The sequence below is a fragment of the Cyprinodon variegatus genome, unplaced genomic scaffold (genome assembly GCF_000732505.1).
Source record: "Cyprinodon variegatus isolate N-32 unplaced genomic scaffold, C_variegatus-1.0 Scaffold119, whole genome shotgun sequence".
Taxonomy (NCBI): Eukaryota; Metazoa; Chordata; class Actinopteri; order Cyprinodontiformes; family Cyprinodontidae; genus Cyprinodon; species Cyprinodon variegatus.
The window spans coordinates 1,183,992-1,205,094 of NW_015150572.1; the positions used below are offsets into that span (position 1 = coordinate 1,183,992).

Genomic DNA, 21,103 nt, shown 5'->3' on the forward strand with positions numbered 1-21,103 from the left:
CAATAATAAATATATATATATATATATATATATATATTAGGGGTGGAACGGTTCACAAAATCCACGGTTCAGTTCGATTCACGGTTTCATGGTCACGGTTTTCGGTTCGGTTCGATTCGGTATATGTTGATTGTTACACCGAAATCCCATAAAATTTTTTGAAATTAATGAAAAAATCCCCCAAAAAATAATGGATTGTAATTATTTTAAATGATCCGCGGAAACCCTGGATCATTTCCGTATGTTTTGCTGCTTTGAATTTAATCATCTTGCGCATGCTCTCTACTATCTCCAAGGGACTCAGAGCGGAGCAGACGGGAGCCACAGTGGAGGCTGTAGGCTTTGCTTTGAGTAGCCGGTCTGGAGCGCAGCGGGGCGAAGCGGAGCGGAGCAGAGCATGACGGAGGATGAGGGATTTCGGGGTTAGCATAACATGTTGATCATGTTTCTTTTAGCATAACCAAAATGTGTTTTACAAAGCTTGCACACTGTTGCACTTTTATCCACAACTTTCTTTCCGCCGTCATTGTAGGTCACTCTAAATGCAAAGTGGTCCCATACAGCAGACCTATAAAGTGCTGCTGGCGCGTCTTCCAACTCCTGTTCTTTCCCACTCGCCATTCCGNGATCTTAGGATTCATCAAACTTAAAATAACAAAATAAGGATAATCAGAGCCGTTTACATGGCCTCAGTGTTCCATTAAACCAATGAAACGAAAACATTCAAATGTATATTTTCCCTTTTGCAAATTACGTGCATCATATCAATTTCATTTTTACCTTCTTTGTTTTTAAAGCCAAAATGCACCCAAGCATCTAACGGAACCGCGGTGTGAATTTTCTTAGTGTCCTCCATGTTTTATTTCATATCACTCGTCGCAGTATCCCACGGCCGGACATGCTTGTGACACAAAGCAGCGGGCGTCAACAAATCCGTAGCGACATCTGCTGTACTGGAAGTTGTATTCCACTTGACTGATGTGCGCTAAACATATATGTATTTTATTTATTTATTTATTTTTTAATAATTGAATCTTGCCTTCAAGAATCGATGCAGTAGATCACAAAAATGAGAATCGCGATGCATCGTCATGACGATTATTTTGCACACCCTTATAATATATATATATATATATATATATATATATATATATATATATATATATATATATATATATTAAGTTGCTTGGACCTACTTGGGAAAATGTTTCAGATCTGAAAAATTTTTACAAATCTAAAAAGAGAAATCCTTTCTGGATATGAAGATTGACATACAATCATAATCAGGGGTTTTATACTAGTTTAGGACACAGCAGCATCCATGCTGTCTATAAATAGTCTTGGACTGAAGTATGTGTGAGAATCTAAAGTTGAATCAGAGAAGGAATATTTATTAAGATACGTATCAAAAATCAGGCTCAGTAAAATACGGAACTATTTAATAACATAATGCCCAATATGATAGCATAAATATTAAGATCAAGAAATATCAAGGCAACACAAAAGGACATTTTAAATGATCGACATCTGGATTCAGATTCTTAGAGATGATTTGGACATAAAACAACATCTGTTAGAAGTAATATGCTTTCATTAAGTTAAAAAAAATCTCCAGTAAGAATTTGTTTAACTGCATTGGAACCATGAGTTTAAATCGGCTCTTTATTGCATATTGAATACTGAATCATCCCTCCATTTTTCTCCTAATTTTTTTGGGTTCCATTTTCAATTAGAAGTTAAATGGATTCATACAATAAACTAAAATGTTTCAGGAGCTTGACTGACTTAATTATAAATAACAGTTAAAACAGAAAATACGATTGTACGACTGGAAAATGTAAATGATGCAATACATTGCTGAGTTCCTTAAAAAACAATCTGTATGTATGATTTAATTGAATCATCTCTATAAAGTGCATTGAGTGGTGTTATAATTTGGCGCCTTATTAATAAATTGAATTTAAGTGAATGGAAACATTAATAAATATAGGATATATTTCAGAAAACACAATCTGCATTATTTTCTACCTTTTAGAGCTGTGAGATGGAGCTGGAAACTCTGACAGGTACAGGGAGCAGTGTTAATATATAAAACAGATGCATAAAATTCCTGATTGTTACTATTCTGCAGGATATATGAGGAACTGCTGCCAGTCCAGATCAAAATGCGGGGACAGGATTATCTGTGTGGCTGTATCTTCTTTATGAAGGTTTATTTTTGTATGATATATTACCTGCTGATACAGTAGAAGGCCACCAGACGACACAAGTCCGGGAAGCTGAGTGCTGAGCTCTCCAAGGCGAATGCTGCTCACAGAAGAGAGATTGACAGCAGTGAAAGGCTAGCTCATTTTAGGAGGAACTGTCATAAATAATATGAAGCAGCCATCACATTTCCTGCACTAACAAAGGGAAAACTCATGTAGGACTGCCAAAGTTATACATTTCATGGACTACTGTTGTCAGGATGTTTAAACTGCCCAACTAAAAAGCTAACCTGTAATCCAATTACAATGTTAAAAAGCTCTTAATAAAATATGCATCTATTGAGAGTATCTCCAATGATTTAGATGTCTTGATGGTTAATCACACTGCCTCCACCAGAAATTATTTGGCACTGGCACAGAGGATTTGTCGAGTTAGTTTGCAAATATGCTCCAGCAACTGTTGTAATTTTCAGTTCTTCAGAAGAGCTAAATTTAATAATGAATTCATTAGTAAAACCCTAACAACTACGCTGTATTAATCCATTTGATTCACGTTTTGTTGGACCAGGTAAATATCTAAAAGATGTAGGACATGATTCCATGATGACTGGAATTTAAGAGTCTGGATTGCATAAAACATGAACAGACCTTTTAGTATGGGATTAAATATATTGTCATAAAGGAAAGTCACTAAATATATGCACCAGGTTAGTGTTTTCAAGTTTTTTATTTTAAATTTTCATTTAACTGCTTCTTGCAGTTACAGAAATGTGTCTCTGATTAATTATAGATGTAAATCGGTTACTGCCAGATGGTAGGAAAGTTTTCCAAAGACGACTTTTAGATATTATAATATAAACTTCTGTACAACTAAGCTAAACTAAAAATACTTTTTACATATACATACGCCTGCAGCAAATTAATATTTATTTTTGTACAGTTGCCATGACTGGTCGCAAATGACTCACTGTTGAACAGCAAGTTCAATCATTCAATCAACCATCTTTTGTTACTATTGGTGAACACTTAAATTATTATATTGTGCCATAATTTTATAAACAGATCAAAATGAATCTTCCGAGGCAAAAAAATGATGTGAGTTTAAAAAAGTGAAGAGTTTCAAACTTCTGCTGCAGTTAACTGAGCTATATTTTTAACACTAAGGTTGTGCATAAGCAGAAATAACAGCCTGAGATTCAGCAAGAGCAAAAATATGTTTGTTTTTTTAACATTGTTAAACCTAGTAACACATTTTTCTTTGCTGCTGTCTAAGTGATGTAATTCCGTTCAGCTGATAGAAGGGTGGACTACAGCCGTCCGTTTCTCATATTCACAGTGAGAGTTGTTTTAAAACGATACAGACTGAACTGTTTAAGGTTTTACTGTACTGAGGGAATTTTTTAGAATAGACATTTTATTTGTTTTAGTGCTTTAATTGCCCATTTCACCAGTGTAGCTATATGTGGATGTTGCAGGCTTGTTTCACACTCACTGGAGTCCTCCTCACAGATGAAGCACTCCTTAACAGAGGAGGCACTTCTGTCAGCTGTCACCCTCAAACACAGTACCTTCCTCTGGCTGGAGCTGCACTTACGAACCAGAAAAGTCTGAAAATACCAACAAAAATATAATAAACATGTTTGGAATAGCTTTACTTTATTCTGCGTGAATTTTAAAAAGGCATACAATCAACAAACAGAGGTGAAGCTGAAGCTGGATCTAGAATATACAGCTACAGCTTTTAATTTCTTACAATTGCATTAACTTTATTTGACGTTTTATCAAGTGAGACAGCGTCAGGAAATTAATCTGTAAATAATAATAAAAACCCCTATAGCATCTATTATAGAAGGAAAATAATATAAGGAAAAAGATATGTGCTTAGTTTCAAACTGACAGCTGAATATCTACCCCAATAGGCTCTCTGAGCAGGATGTATAGAGCGGAGTCCTGGTTGAGTGACAGCTGCAGCCACACAGGATGAGTGAGCAGCAGGCGGTCCAGGACACTGAACGCCCGCTGCAAGCCTGCCTGGGTGCGGTCCACTTCCTGCATCTGAAAGACACAATCAGACAAGCCCAAACATCTGTCATTTATTTGGAGAAAAGCATATTAGACATCAAATAGATAACAAGTCTTACTGTCTTCAGAAATACTGGCTTTATGGTATATCCAACTGTTCTTGCTTTAGACGAAAGAACATCAAGAAATAGAATGACTAAGCATTGTAAGCTAACCTGACCAACCTTAAAGCCATGGATAACGAATTCCTCCATAATAGATGACAGAGGCCGATCAAGTCATACAGAAACCAGCTACCTGAGGTTATTGCTGTCAGGGTTCTGACCATTCTTAAAGTTTTTTTTTTTTAGCTTCACTGTAAATTTGTGTCTTTGTAGTTGTTTTTTTCCCACAATATTACTCTCTAGCTACGTTCACACTGCAGGCCTTGATGCTCAATTCCGATTTTTTTTGTGAAATACAATTTTTTTTGTGTTGCCATTCACATTTCCAAACATATGCGACTTGCATGTGATCTCCTGTGTGAACTGTATTCATACAACCTAAGCATCCCGCATGGGCAGTAGAGGACGCAATGACGTAACAAGCAAGCGTGCTCTATGTTTTAGGAAGTAAACATGGCTGGTAGTGCTGGAGAACATCTAGCTATCCTTCCCAACTTAAAAACTCAATCTTTCCAAGATGGTTAAACATAAATACTGCTCTCCACATTATCGTCCACCATTGTTGTTGTTTTTCTTGCCACTTCTGCGTAGCAAGACCCAGAATAGTGACCTATGTCGGGTATTATTGGTGTTCAGGCCAGATGGATGCGACCTGGCCATTCAGACACAGGTCGCATTTGGAAAGATCAGATTCGTATCGGATTCAGGACCACATAGCCAAGTGGCCTGGGTCGCATTAGAAAAAATCGGATCTGTGTTGTTCAGATTGTCATGAAAAGATGAGAAACAGGTTGCATATGGGCAAAAAAATCGGATTTGGGTCACTTCAGGCTTCAATGTGAAGGTAGCTTCTGTTTCCCCCCTTGTGCCAGTTTCTTTTCCACCTTCTAGCTCTTTCTTTCCACAGCTGCTCCCAATCAACTGATTACTCCACTCTTGGTTCTGTTTCCCTGATATATCCTCCTCTGCAGCTCATCAGTGCTGGTTTATCTTTATTTCTTTGCTCCCCGTGTGTTCTTTCTCTCTGGTGTCTCCTGTTTTTTTGGTATCTTGTTTTCAGTTATTGGATTTTGTTTCTGTTGTCCTCTTTAATTACATTTTCAAGAACTCATCTCTGCCTCCTTATCTCTGCATCTGGGTGCTCACCCAACTTCCACCAACCCTGACAATTGCAGCTAAATGTGCCTTAGAAGTTATTGAAAATAGAAGTCTTTTACATTTTGGTTTTATTTTGACAGTACTATTGATATTCTAAGAACTCTTGCTTGTTTAACAGTGAAATGTATTATTTCAAAACTATTTCTATCGTGTCTGTATATAAATTTCCTTTGTTGGGCTGTCTTCAAACTAAAGGCCTAAAAGCACAGCCAAGAACATTTTAATAACCATGGAAAGTGTTGACTTTATTTATCAGGGCTCCCATTTATAGCAAATGAAGATGTCTGTCTCTCTGTTAATCAATTGGTAGAAGAATAGTCTAGAGATATTGCATCCTGTACAACTTCCAATTCACTATTTGACTTAATAGATGCATTTCTTTTGGTTATATCACTATTTGCTGAAAGCTACAAATAAGCCTTCAGTAAACTAACCTCTGAAAGGATGACTTGTGAAAATTATTATAACAGTAACCACAAAACAAAAGGGCTTGGATTGGATGATCTGCTTGAAGGTTGGATCAAATGTGTTCACAGGCACCCAGGAGGAACATTTGTTGTAATTCTGAATTAGGGCCGAAACTATTTACCAGATTAATCTTGTTTAATTGATTATTTAAATAATCCTTAACTAATTTAGTAATTGGAGTGACTGTAAACATGCCTTTAGCTGACTGTAACCCATCATCAGCAGCAATTATACCAAGAATGTAAAAAAATATATAAACATTTTGCATTAAAGATAAAAAAAAAGTTTTCTGTCAATATGCTCTATCCAGAAGTCCTCGGGTGGAAAAGTTTTTGTTTCACCTGGTTTAATTTAGTAAAAAAAACTTCTTTAAGGAACCTTTGGCTATCCGATTATTAATCAGTTAATCGGAAAAAATTATTGACAGATTAATCGATTTGCAAAAAAAAAAAAAATTAGTTGTAGCCTTATTCTAAATATTGTTTAAGCATGCACACCACTGCTAGGATCGTGTGATTTAAGGTGCTACTTAGTGCTCTTACATGAAGCAGTCACAAAGTTTGCTTATTAGTTGTCTATTTTCAGTGTACTAAAACTAAAAACTGTATTATTTTCTTGCTGTTTCCGCTTTAGAAATGTATGGCGTGTGCCACATAAACTGATGTTTGCACTGGGGTTCTTAACCTTTATGGCACATTGTCACATCAGTAAGAAATTATTACCTGCTGTCTTAAAGTTGTTTTTTTTTTTATCTCATATTTGTCTTCTGCAGGAATTTATGTCAAGCTGCATATTATTTAAAGCCGCTTTGCTACCTTCTGTTCGCTCCTCATTTTGCCAAAATGTTGTTCTGTGTGCTGAGAGCTGCACACCTCTCCTACGTCTGTCTGTCTTCACTGCAACAGGAAATGCCATTAAAAGAAGCTCATTCTGGACGTATGTACCTATTCACGTACCTAAAATGAAACAAGATCGCTTTGTCTGTTTGCCTATTTTTGGCTCTTTTAATGTTAGCGCTCAGTCATAGCTTTACTTTTTCCCTCTAAGACCGGCTTGATGCTGGATGTCACAGCGCGTGGGCTGTCTGCAAACTCTTGCGAGCGTAGCAGCAGATGGATGCTATGGCAACCTGGGCCTACACATCCTACCAGGCATTCCCACTCAGTGAAACACCCTTTCTCCAACAAGTTGGAGGTGCATGCGCATGCACAAACCGCCAAACACACAACTTTGCACAAGCATCGATCCACTTTGCCAAAGGGTGATAGGTTTTCCGGAGTGCAGAGGTGTTTTATTTATTTATTTTTCGAAAGAAAATAACAATGAGCACAAAAACCGAAGCAAATCAGAGGTCAGAGGCAGCAACCTGCATCTCTGGCATTAAAGGAAGCACCATTAATATTTTCTCTGCTTAATAACCTATTTGAATCTTTTTCCCACACAATGCTTTCCATCACCTCTTTGGCCCCCATTACATAACCGTCCACTTCAACAAGGGAAACTAGTTCTTTCTGCCACTTACAGTTACTGAAAACAAATGATAACATAAAAATACATTAATGTTGTGCAGAGGTGTCAAGTAATAAAGTACAAATACTTTTTTTTTTACCTTACTTGAGTAGAAATTTTGGCTGTCTACACTTTAATGGAGTAATTCTTTTTCAGACAACTTTGTACTTCTACTCCTTACATTTTTTTTTGCAATTATCTCTACTTTCAACTCCTTACATTTTGTAAACTGACTCTTTAATTTTGCAACATTTAAGCTGATTTTCGTTATGGCCTGTTGGTATTAAAAAAAACAAAAGCCATCAAAATAATTTGCTTCATCCAGACAATTTCTTTGTGACTGTCCTGCACCAACTTGTTTTGCAACATAACAAAAAAAAATAGATATTCAAGATGATGCAAATTTAAATTTGACACTGTTAACATTAGTTTTAAAACCAAAAATTAAGTATAAGGAAATTATCATCCAGAATTGTAGAAAAATGTTTCTTTAATAGGATAGTGCAGTAAAGTTAGTCAGTAGGTAAGTGCAGTAAGTTCTGTCCTTAACATTTTTTTCCTGCATTATTTCAAGTTTTATACTTTAGGTAGTTTTAAACTTTACTTGAGTAAAAAGCTTAAGCAGTTTGGTCAAATGTCACTGGGGAATAAATTACAGCTTATACAGAATAGAGCTGCTCATGTAGCACTCAGGTGCAGCTACAGGAGAAACATAATAGTAATGCACAAATATCTTAATTGGTTGTTGGTCGAAGACAGATTGTTGTATTCATTGTTAATTTTCATAAGATGTATTTCTAATTCAAAATTTCCTTCTGTTTTGTTCAAGCATATTTCTTTTACTGTAGAAAATCAGCAGTACAGTAGTAGACATGCAACTAAAGGTAATTTTACTTTACCCAGAATAAGAACAAATGACATAAAAAATACAGTTGTGTTTAGAGGTATAGTATGAAAGAATGGAATAATCTGCCAAAACATATCCTGCTTGCTAATAATATCAATACATTTAAATCATATGTAAAACAGCATCTATCAAAATAATATAACTGAATGTTATATTTATTTATATTTGTGTGCGAATATGTATGTATATCTGTAGGTATGTTTACAGGTGTAAGTGTAGAATGTGTTTTTATATTTGTGTATATTTTATGCCCGCATGAGGGTACATATGTATGTTGATATGTGTATATATATTATCTTTTCCTTTCATTTATTTTTGTATTCTTTGTTTTGTTTTTAATGTATATATTTTTCAGGACCCCAGGAAGAATAGCTGCAGCATAGCTGTAGCTAATGGGGATCCTCCCAATAGAAACTCAAGCTGATACTCTAACTTCTACAAACAGTAGCATTTATACTTCTACTTAAAAATAAGGATTAATACTTTTGACACCTCTGGTGTCGTGTCACAATTTCAGNTTTGTGCTGACTGCATCGAGAGATAAAATAAATCATCAGCTACAATTTAATTTAAAGGGATCAATGGAAAGTGAAACAGTATCCCCTACAGAGCCGTTCATCAGCAATAACTCAGAACTAAAGGTCTGTAGGACTCTAAGAAAGCATGAAGGATAGAGTCTTCTTGCAACAGTCAGACTTGTTTATAACCGAATAAGAACACACTCAGCGTGCAAAGTTCATGGAGTCACATATACAGTCGAACACTAACTTGTATGACACTTGATGTGGGTATGCATTATATGATTGCATGGGGCGCTGCACTAAAAGGAGTGCAAAAGCAACGATCGATCAACCCTGACAGAGAAAAACAGTTCTCAGAGGCACAGAACTAAAAACAGAGGAGTAAGAAGGATAACATTTAGGGATAAAATCCTTCAATGGGGGTCAAAACAATGTTCTGCATTTGACTGGGTTAAATAAAAACATCTCAAAAGAGTTCAAAGATGCTTTCCTAAATGCAATGTAACCTAAATGTAATGTAAATGTGACCAGTGGCATGAATGAGCTGGGTAGAATGCTGTTAAAAACAGAACAGTTCCACATTGTCCATCTTAAGCATCCTAGCTTTCCCACTTTTGTTTTAGACTTTTGGTCATCCTACTGTGTAGGAGAGATCAGGGTCCTATTCTAGAATAGAAAAAGGCAGATTCTAGAGCTGCTCCGGTATTTACTGGACAAATATTGTTTTAATATTAAGAAATTATTTTTCTGCTTGAGCCTTTTTTTGTACTCTTGCCATTATTGTAATTTAGCTCAAATCTACATATTTTAAATAAGTGATAATTTACTTTTAGCTACATTAGTTAGCATGTATCAAAGCCACCTAATTTAGCTCGCCATACAGTATGGTCTCATCATGGCTGACAGGAAGAGGGGCAACAGCTGTTGCTACTGTCCCCATAAATATAAAACTGATCAAATAACAGTATTTTTTACACTTTTCTTTAGTTTTTTTACCTTTGAAAAGCACAGGTCTTAAGGTCAGACAAGTAAAAGTATATGAAGAAACAGTGACTAACTGTATAAAAGTATACATATTTAAAATGTTAATGATGTTGCAATTATGTTGTGAAATGCAAGTATTTCGCTGCTATGCATAAGTAGATAATGTGGTCTTCATGGCAGTTTTATATTTTCATATATTAATAGCTGGATTTTACACAGATTTAGTTTCTCAAGATAGTTTTCTCAAAAGTAAATTTAGCAAAAGGTTAAGATTTTTTAAAACTTCTTCCTATGCTACTGAAATTATGTCGGGTTGAATGTTTGACTTACAATGCCTGCTCACCCAATCAAGTATGTCATTCTCAAGCAGACCAGATGAGAATTAGATGAGAAAACTGTAATATTCATTCACTCATAACATGTTTTAATGCAAAATAGTAATATGATATACAATTCTAATGTTATTAATCCTTTTTTTTAGGAGCGACATAGATTGCATCCCCAAAGAACAACCTGACTCTTTTATGTATTCAGATATAAGTAGTGAAAAATGTGCTCTCTTTATTTAGCTTAAAATGGTTTTGACAGATGGTAGTTTATTGTACAAAAATATTTGTAGTAGTTTGTAGTTTGTCTGATCCAAACTATATCTGAGTAACAGAGTCAAATAGAATAAATGCCGCAACTTTCCCCTAATAAAATAAGGGTACTGATTTGTATTGTTTTGTTTAAGCATTTGGGCTGCTCAGTGGAATAGTGGGTAGCACTGCTGTTCCGGTCTGTCTGCATGGAGTTTGCATGTTCTCCCTGAGCATGCGTGGGTTCTCTCCGGGTATTCTGGCTTCCTCCCAGTCTCCAAAAACAAACAGTTGGCTTCTCTTTTTTTTCTTAGGTGTGAGTGTGTGTGGGAATGGTAGTTTGTCTCTGTGTTGCCCTGCGATAGACTGGCAACCGGTCCAGGGTGTACCCTTCCCTTTCGCCCGTTGACAGCTGGAGATAGGCACCAGCTTGGTGTTCTGTGGTATACACAAGTCTCTGTTTTTTATGTTTTTATAGACATTAAAATAAAGAAAATTAAGCAGGAATGGGAGCGCCTGTAATGGGTCTGCATACCCCTTAGACCGGAGGTCTTCAACAGGGCTCCGTGACCCCTAGGGTGATGGAGGTACTGTATGGGGGTTGTGAAAGTTGTGAACATTTTTTTTATATTCTCCCTGCAATTTTTTCAACTAATTGAAATGTCTTTAAATACACATTAACATGAATTCAACACACTGTAGTAAACTGATAAATGGAGGCAGAAGATGTCTTTCTGTCATCAATGCACACATTCTGCGACACAAAGGAGCTCTTTCAAGCTGGGCACTGTTTCATTCACAACACATGTCCCATCAACGGGGAATCAGAATCAGAAATACTTAAATAATCCCAGTGACTATACTATAGGACCAGTTTGATATAACACAATTTCATACAATAAATATAATTAGGGGATTACGAGTCCTTGAAACGACTTGGGGAAAGCCCAAATGATGATATCAGGGCTTCGTCGGTTCATCAGGGCTTCGTCACCACAACATTTGTGGTAACCAGATTCTCATCTAGGGATGTATTTGAGGTGATACAGGTGCCTTCTATCTGTCTATAGAAGTCAGAATATACCAGCCACAGAAATTTTAACTTTAAAAGACAGAATTATGAGGTAAAAAGTTGGAGCAATATGACCAGGACTGCCTTTCTTGTTTAAATGAACCGGTTACTCGCAATGACAGCAGTAAAACGTTCTTATTTCGGCTCCTTTTAGCCATTCTTTAATAGCCACTCTTTATTGGTACAAATACTTTCACTGACTAAAAACTATTTACTGTGCAAAACAGTTTCACTATAGTTGTATCATTAGCCATAGGGGCCATACTGTATATGAGCAGTGAATATCTTTATTCTTTCTTTCAGACAAGTGGGGAACTTGAACGCTAGCAGTTGCAATATTATGTCACTTTGACTTCTCGGTTCTAAGACCTGAGTTTAACCCTAACACGTTTGACACTCTGGCGTCTTAAGGGACATTATGGAAAAATCAAGAGAAGTCAGTCAGGAGATCTGGAAGGGAACAAGCTGCAAGCTGATTCATTCTTTGATGCAATTTGTTGCCTGAAAATGTCATGTTGCTCTGACAATTATATAAAAGTAGAGACAGTCACCAATTGTTCTTTCTTCTCTTGTCTTTCATTGAGTTCAGTGTTTTGATGCAAAAAAAAATCATGCATTCAGATTATAATAACAAAAGCAAAGGACCTTATAAAGATTTATACTGAATCTAGTTAGAAAGTGCCAGTATCCACAGTGAAACGTTTCCCACACCGACAGGGGCTACTTAGTCAGGCTGAAGCAATTAATCTAAAAAGCCTGATTATAGATTGCAAATGGAGTGATGGACAAAGCCCTTCTTGTTTGGGATAACTTTTAAGAGGTGCTGGTCTTAGTGTTAAGATCCATGCAAAAGAGGTGGCCTAAAAGCATGACTAAAGTACAGCAGTTTTGTCAAGATCAATGGAACAGAATGACATCAAACTGATGTCGGAAGTTGGTAGAATGATGCCAAAAACCTTTGACCCAAGTCATACTTTCAGTATTTTAAGAATGCATTAAAACCTTACCCCTGTTGTTACACAGTCGTTCAGCAAAAAAAGCACCATTTACCTTGCCACGTGATTAAAGGCTTGACCCAAACATTGCTAAGAAAACGTAACATATAAACACAGACATCTTCCCCATATTATGTCTTACACATATATCTAAAACCATGTGATCTGGATTATTCCCAAATTTAATAAATTATTAATTGGCCTGAGTTGCTGCCCTGGTGCAGGTGATTATTAGCTGCTGTGTGTTGTGTGATGACGTAATCATAAAATCACCCGATAGTCACTAGATCACTGTAACTGTATTGCTGTGTATGATATATTGGAATGCTGGATATCCGAGCCAATATATGATCCAAGTATGGGGTTGGTCCATCTTTAATGGTAATCCTAATGGACCTAAAAAAAGGAAGGTTTCAGACAACAGCAAACATGACGACTTTGACCAAATTTATGATAGTTTTTATGCAAATAAGCAATAGATGAGTTACGATTTAGTCAATAAAGTATTCTAAGATAACAAAAAAGAACAGAGAATAGAAATATAGGCATGCGGAACACTTGGTTAAATAAGGGTAAGACTGTAAATGTTTATACAGTATTCATAATTCACATCTACACATAAAAAAAATGTATATTAAAACAATAACATCATTTAGAAAGTCAACTGCATCAGTGTGTTATATCAAAGTTCCATCCATATAACTATCTATATATATAGAACCTGTTCTTTGTATTTATGTTTGTTATTCTGATTTTTGGTGGGCAGCCAAATTTACCTGATTGTATACCCAGAGTGACAACCCAACCATAATCACAAACACTAAAGGCTGCAAAAGGCTGAAAAAGGAAGAAAGAAACAAAGCAAGGGGCAAGACCCAAGTGTTGCACTAGCCATTTTCATGTCCTCCTTACATAAAGTGCAGCACAGCCCACACGCACGCATTGGAAGTATTATGTAATTCCCTCTGAGAAACAGAGAAGCGGTAATGGAGAAACAGGAGGGGAAAGATAAAAAAGATGAGAGAAAATCCAGCAGAATTGAAGGCTGATAAGGAAATCCTACTTTCAGCAGGCCTGCAGCGATTCTCTTCAAAGCAATAGACTGCAAATATAAAAAGCTGAAAGAGACGTCAACAATGTATCTAACAAAGTGTTTTTGTCTCTGAGGGCAGCAGCAGGGGGATAGACCTGCATGAGAACAGCTAATGCTGCTAAGTGCTTGAAGTGTAAAGGTAAGATTACTGCATAAGTTCAACAATCAAAACAAAATAGTCACTGATATTTCATTTAAATCGATTTTAACATTAAATGTCCTTTAGTCAGTGGTCCTGCTTTTTCCACAATTTAATCAATCTATCAATCATTTGTAAGTGCAACACAAATTCTGTATATATAATAAAAAAGAAAGCAATGAAAATATAATGCACAAACAGAAAATGAACAATAAGGTTAAGTATTGAACAACTATAAAGAGATATGAAATTAACAGAAGCGCTATTTATTCCCCAAAATAAATATTGACACTATTAATATTAATAATGAATATAAAAATGAATAAATATAAAACATATACTACACAAATATTTGATTATATATATATATATTTTATCCAAAATGCTAGTACAAAATTCACAATAATTCACAACAATGAAACCAAATAAATAAATAAATAAATAAATAAATATATGTTTAACATAAGAAAATAAATAAAAAAGCTAAACAAATGAAAAAAACATTAAAAGTACAGATCAAGATAATAAATATGAAATAAATAATTTCACAAAACAGAAAGAGTTGTACATTTGCTTCTTATAGCATCCACTCAGGATGTGGATTTTGCTAAACGACCGTGTTTATGCAGGAACATATTATATGAACGGATGTTTGCTGGTAAATGGGATTGTAGTTGAAGCTAGTTTACTTCTGTTTTCCCTGAATCTGATATTAAAAGAACAAAAACAATAAAAAACAATCCCACACAGCATACAGTGTCAACCCCCCAGCCAACTGCCATCCTTAGCAACCACCCACATGGGCACCAACGTACACATGCTTTTCACAGAAGACTTGAAAAGAAGCCCCCATCAGTGACCTTAGGCCAGAATTTGGCTATTCATATATCTTAGATAAATATGTATATATATATTTATATATATATTTTTTTTTTCAACAAATGTCAGAGATTTATTGTAAAATTAGATATAACAAATATTGAAAAATGGTAATAGGTGGTTTAGACAGAATTATAGTTATGTCCTTTACAAAAAAAAATCTTAGAGTGACCTCCTTTTGGTAGAACATGGCTTTCTCAACAGTTTCGAGCATTGGGTGAAAGTTGTCACCTGTTCCTCCTATGGCTGTAAGCAGGCTCGGGAACGATTTTCGGCCCTGGCATTTTTCCATCTACACCTGCCCACTTATTGACCCCAAAAAATGTTCATAAACCGCCTGGATATACAAAATCTCGCCCAATTGGAACCAAAGTCTATTGATCTCTTAGCCCATAAATCTAAAGAAAAAAATTTTTTACCCATAGACGGCCATCCTAAACTGCCACATTGGGAAACATCCCAACCTGGCAACAATGCACGTAAGACGGGAAACGTTAGTCTTTAGATGCAAAACCCCATGATGCACCGCAACATATTTTTGCAAAATATTCTAACATAAATTTGCAAAATATAAGAGGAACATCGTAGTTTGGTTTAAATAAAACATTTAAGTTTTATTATAATTTAGTTTGTTGGAAGGATTTTACAGTTTGAGGAAATAGAAAATTACACCATATGCCAACCGTCACAAGGATGTGCATGACAAGGAAAGGCTATATATACTGCATGCATCATTTAGGTAGTTAACATTGTAATACTTCTTGAGCTCCTTGAGTTATTTGCTGTCACAGGTAGGTGTTTTGGGCGGAGACTAAGTGTTGGGGCCGGTATGATTTAAGGAGGGCCGGCCCTTACACACTGAAATTAGGATACTGGCCAAATGCCCAGTGTCACAGATTACCAGTTTGAGCCTGGCTGTAAGTATATGGAGGACATGAAATAAAATGCTCCATGGAGGAATTATAGTATTACCTACAGAGCTGTATTCAAGCGAATGATGAATTCTGTCTGGAATAAAGGATAAAAATTTGCTGCAGTCAATCCAAAATTGAACAAATGCACAGTAAAAATGTAATATTGCAGAAAATTTAGACAGAATAACACCACTGTAGAAGCGGTGCAGCTACTGGTTAATTTAGAAAGCCTCTGATATTGATGTCCAAAAATATTGACTGGCTGATGGAGAAATCCAAACAAATGTTGAGTTAAAAAAATTGGACAGGAATGTTATATGAGATGCTGGATAAAACAACTGACCTACAAGCTGTCTCAGCAGGTGATGAAAAGCTGATGTAATGAACCGCACACTGAACAAAAGACACATTATAACGAGATCTGAAAAACACAACCTAACAGGTGCTGTGATTATCAGTTTTTCTCCTTTTTCCAATTTTACTTTGGAAGGAACATCTAAGACTGTGAAGCTACACTCATCAGATAGCACAATGATAAGATCAAAGGAAAATAGGTGTCATGCCGAGCTTTGCTTTCAGTGTGGTGTTGGGTGCAGATCTAGATAGTCAAAGGAAAGTCAACTTTACACACACTGATAAAATAACACGGTAAAGACCCACTTCAGTTTGTGCCATCTGGCTGTAATATTCAATTACTCACCGTGTCCTGACCAATGGTCCAACAAATTTGCAGTGCATATTTATATGCTTTATGCTCAGCTTAACAGCATAATTAGAAATGACCGTTTTTTTTTCTGTCCAAACATGTTTCTAATGGTTTCAAGTAATTCAGCTTAATTTGTTAATTAAAAAGAAATTACAAAATACTGGCTGTAGACACAGGTAAAGTTAAACACTTCTCGCTGGTTGGTTTTAACGTTATTGGGCTTAGAAATAATCAAGATTCCTTATCATTATATAACCAAACATTGACATTTTCCAGAGACACTGGCTCAAAATGAACATATGATGAGCAATCAAATTAAAAGCACATAGAAAAGGACAAAATATCCTCTTTAGAGGACATTCAATGCCCTTTTAAAGAGGCATGGAGTTTTCTTAAGGTGTGATTACACAAACCTGCAAAAAATGTAACAGTTTCTTTTACTTTTGCTTAGCTTGATATTTACCTGGCCAAAGGATTCACATGGCAGGCAAATTTGGCTGGCAGCGAAAGGCTTATACTTCATGGAGTCTGCTGGTTGTTGGTTCACCTCATCATAGCGGATATAAATTTACAAAGCAATTGGCAGGGAATTTACTTTAGAAAACTAAACAAAGCTGTCAACGCTCATAGGTTCACCAGATTCCCAGAGAGAGAACCAGTAAGGGGAATCCCACCATGACTTCCAGAAGCTAAGTCTGGATGAAGGTCGCTTTCAGCAGTACCTCAACCTATTCATGACCCAGTAACAGGCCCTGCTGTTCCGCATTGGCAGACAAATCCCTGGACAACAGAAGGTTAGGTGAGACGGCATCCTGGAGCTCACACAGGACTAGCAGGTAATCAGTGTGAGAACACTGGTGGAGAAAAAAAAACAGAAACAGGACCAGGCTGCCAGCCATGTCAACATCTGAATAAAGGGAACCACAGCGGAAGATTGGTGGAGCCATCGGGGGAATCACTGCACTACAGTTGGGGAGAGAAGACAGAATGTGAAGCCCACTGGGGAAACAGCGCCAGCAGGGAGAGGCTAGAGCTGGCTGGGGCTCGTTATAGAAGCGAAGTGTGGAAGAAGGGGGTGCACAGCGGTAGATTGGGTAAGTCTACCGTGAGGACAGAATACTGAAGGTGGGGTAGAGACTACGGCTGCCTGGGAGTAGGACAGCGGTACACCTGAGAAGCCGTAAAGGATGCAGAGCTGGGAGAGGCTCCGGCTGGTTGATGCTAGCCTCTAGATCAGGGGTTGGGAACCTATGGCTCGTGAGCCAGGTGTGGCTCTTTTGATGATTGAATCTGGCTCGCAGATTTCTACTTTTCAGATAAAATACTAAATATTATCACTTGTTTTAATCCATCCATTGATTTTCCACTACTTATGTCCTGTTCACGGCTGCAGTTGGCTGCAGGAGCAATTGTCCATTATTTTAATTGGATGAGACTAGCCTACGTTGGCCATTGCTGAGTAAACAGGTACAGTGGGCGCTGGTTGGAAATGGACACTTCACTCACGCTCCGCGTGTTTCACATATTGTGTGAAAAACATGTGACTACTATAGCCACTAGGTGGCAGTCTGAGTCCATTTCGGCGTCCNTTGATTACGTTACTGTTGATCATCTGTCCATCATCGTATAAAGCCCGGCCTGACAGTTTGATTATTGTGCAAGCATACTCGCGCTACTACTGAGCAATGCCAGACCGAACTTCCCGACCTCAAACGTTGTGGGCGGGACTAAGTTCGGAATGGCACCCAGGCTAGGATCTTTAGCAATAGTGAGTAACCCTAACCCTAACCCTAACTAGGGGTGTAAATAATAATCGTTTTGTATCGATGCATCCATCCAACAGCCGACGATCTGATGCATCGATACGTCCGCAAGAGTATCGTTTCATGTTTATTTTTTTCCTCCGGTCTATTTTTATCCATTTGCTCCTGGACGTAATTCTCCCTCCCGTATTGCGGTGGCGCTAAACCTATTTTGCCCTCCTACCACGCTTCCTGGTTATACTCCTGCAGCAGTGTGTTGCAGTAAGCTTGACACAGACATTTTTTTATTTATGCTCAATATTGAAGCGTGGTCTGTGCTACATGCTGTGGGTCTAGATACGGCCGAGGCGGTGAGGAAATGGGGGCGAGTTTGTCCGACAACGGAGGGACATGAGGGCCAAAAAGAGCGGAGATTCAGGTGGAAAAAGGGTCCCAGCGTTCTCGCGCACCTCTCTCTTCTAGTGGGTCAAACTTCACGAGTTGTTTTCCCCAATTTCGGTCATAAAAACAAAACAAGCCGGCCTCCTGTCTGCGGTCAGCTACAATTTGGGAGAGGTGCAGCGGAGCATCTGTGGAGGGGGCAGGGACGTCTGGAGCTGAGGTATTGCATTGCACTCATTGCACTAATTTTGTGCAGTATTTTTTCATGCAAGGCCTTTCAGAATCTATAACGCAGGGGTATTATTATTTTTCAGTGAATGACGTTTTAATAGGAGTAGGTGGAGTACAACTTTTCTACTTTTGTTATTTGCTGTTGTTTCTAAAAAAAAAAAAAAGCATGACGTTATTGCAGCTTTCATTGATTTATTTCAAATTTGAAACATTGTCTAGCCTGTAAGGTGTAAAAAAAAAAAATTAATCGAATCGAATTGTATCGTGGTGTATTCCTGAGTATCGTGTATTCCTGAGTATCGAAAATATTCAAATCGCGGGATCAGGAAATCGATACTGAATCAAATCGCCATGATAGGTGTGATTTACACCCCTAACCTCTAACCCGTTCAAAAATGGCAAGTATAATAAAACGCTCATGCTGGCTGTGGCCAATGAACATTTTGATAATTTTCTGAACAAAGAAAAGATAATCAAATGGATACAAGACATGCCTCTGTTGGTAAGAACTGATCGTGACATCACGATGGCAAAGCAAGTGGAGGAAACACAGGTGAACGATATAAATGCAGCTCCGTTCTCCTCCCTGGCTTGGATGAGTCTACAGACAAAAGTCATTTGTTGCAGTTCAGTTCAGCAAATCCATGCAGCACCAGAAATCGCATGAATGGTGAGTATTATAACAACATTATTTAAAATAATAAATTCAGGGGCTTATTGTACTCACTTTTTTAAATTCGCTCTTAAAATATATTCTTTGGCTCTCACTGAAATAAATTTACAAATACTTTGCATTCATGGCTCTCTGAGTCCAAAAGGTTCCCGACCCCTGTTCTAGATGCTAACTGTGGGAGATGAAAGAGGTACCGTGGAGGATCATCAAAGCTTGCCTGGGCAGACACCTACAGAGCTGGGGAGAGAAAGCCTCAGCTGACCGTCTGCGCTGGAGGTAGGATGAAGAAACAAAGCCACCCTAAATCTTCTTAAGAGCACTTTGTTATTTGTAAATATAATTTTCTCTATTTTCCATTTTTAAAAAAAAGCTTCACTGTAGCTCCAAGCCACATCTAGTCCATGACAGGATTTTGTGACATGAATATATACAAAAGTTCAAATTTTTCTACTCCTGCAAATTTTGCTTTGCTAAATTCGCAGGCGAGCCTTCAATCCAATTTCACCACATTCACCAAAATCATGCCGTTCGCCTATGTGATACACATAAATATGTGCTCACAGTTTTGTTTTATTAATCATGTGACAGGTTAAAATGGGACTGTGGAGTTAGGGTGCAATACCAGGATATTCCACAGGGTGGCAGTGCTCTCATTGAGACAGGTTGTTCTGTTTCATCAGTTTTATCTGCAACATCTACCCAAATTTGCCACCTTTGTCTCACTCAGCTTCACTTTGCTTCACTTCAGGTCTGCCCTCTACATAGAGATAAGAATCCTTCGCTCCAGCTGTGAAATCAGCTTTGGGTTTGAACGTACCTTAGTGATACTGCCACCTGTGGTGAAAACACAGAACTGCAGCACTCTTTTGCTTGTTCTAGAATTAAGCTCTCATAGTTTAATTGTAAATTTTTGCTTATTTCACCATATGTAGGTAGAGTTGCCATTGGTGTCTTAGTTAAGCTGGATGCCGGTCACTTCTGAGTATCCACAAAATCCATCTTGAATATAACTCTGTTTATTTACAAGATTTTACAAGAAACTTCTGCCCAAAGTAAATTCAGGGAAAAATAGGTAACAGGCTTATAGATGCATCAGCGCTGAACTACTGAGTTATCAGTCTGCTCATCAAATTGTCTCAAAGGGTCAAATAAAAAGGCTAAAGGGATTTTTCAGTAAGGATTATAAAATGCCTTTTTTAAATTCTTTTGGGAAAAAAACACAAAGAAAATTGTAACACTTGGGGAAGATATGAGATTTGTCTAACTCCCCAAAACATTAAACCAGACTCAACTCTTCCTGAGTTTAGATCAGTAATTTTTAAATCTGTGCTCATCTTTTTAACCCAGTGAAGCAGAGCAGTTTTCCTTTCTGTATTTTTTTTTCTGCCTGTCACTCCCAAGCTCTGTGTGAAGACAGGCTTTTTCTCTGCTGTGTAAAAAGCAATAAACCAGCATTTTTTGGAAAAATTTGTAGGTTGTTAAAGTTTCTTGACAGCAAGCAGCTGCTCAGTGAAATCCTTCGTCTCATGTAGAGAGAGAGACATCACGGAGTCCTTATTTGCAGGATGCAGTAATCAGCTGCTTAAACAGATACACCTAAGTAGCCAGATGTGAATTCATGTGATGGAACAACAATATCTTAAGGGTTTACACTGATGGGAGTATTAAGGTATTTAAACATTTTTTAAACAGTTATAGTTTCAATTTGGCTCAAAATTTCCATCAGATAGTTAAATGCG

At 37.2% G+C, this 21,103-nt stretch overlaps 1 protein-coding gene across 1 annotated transcript in view; it reads right to left on the reverse strand.

The window, feature by feature from the left end:
- The window catches only part of rin1 (Ras and Rab interactor 1), a 62,257-nt gene that overhangs the window by 19,376 nt on the left and 21,778 nt on the right, over nt 1-21,103 (reverse strand). Inside the window, exons 2-4 of the mRNA XM_015375443.1 lie at nt 4,119-4,262; nt 3,700-3,814; nt 2,235-2,307 (exon numbers count right to left, since the gene is read on the reverse strand). Coding sequence (XP_015230929.1) covers nt 2,235-2,307; nt 3,700-3,814; nt 4,119-4,262 — 332 coding nt within the window. The remainder of the gene's footprint in view (nt 1-2,234; nt 2,308-3,699; nt 3,815-4,118; nt 4,263-21,103) is intronic.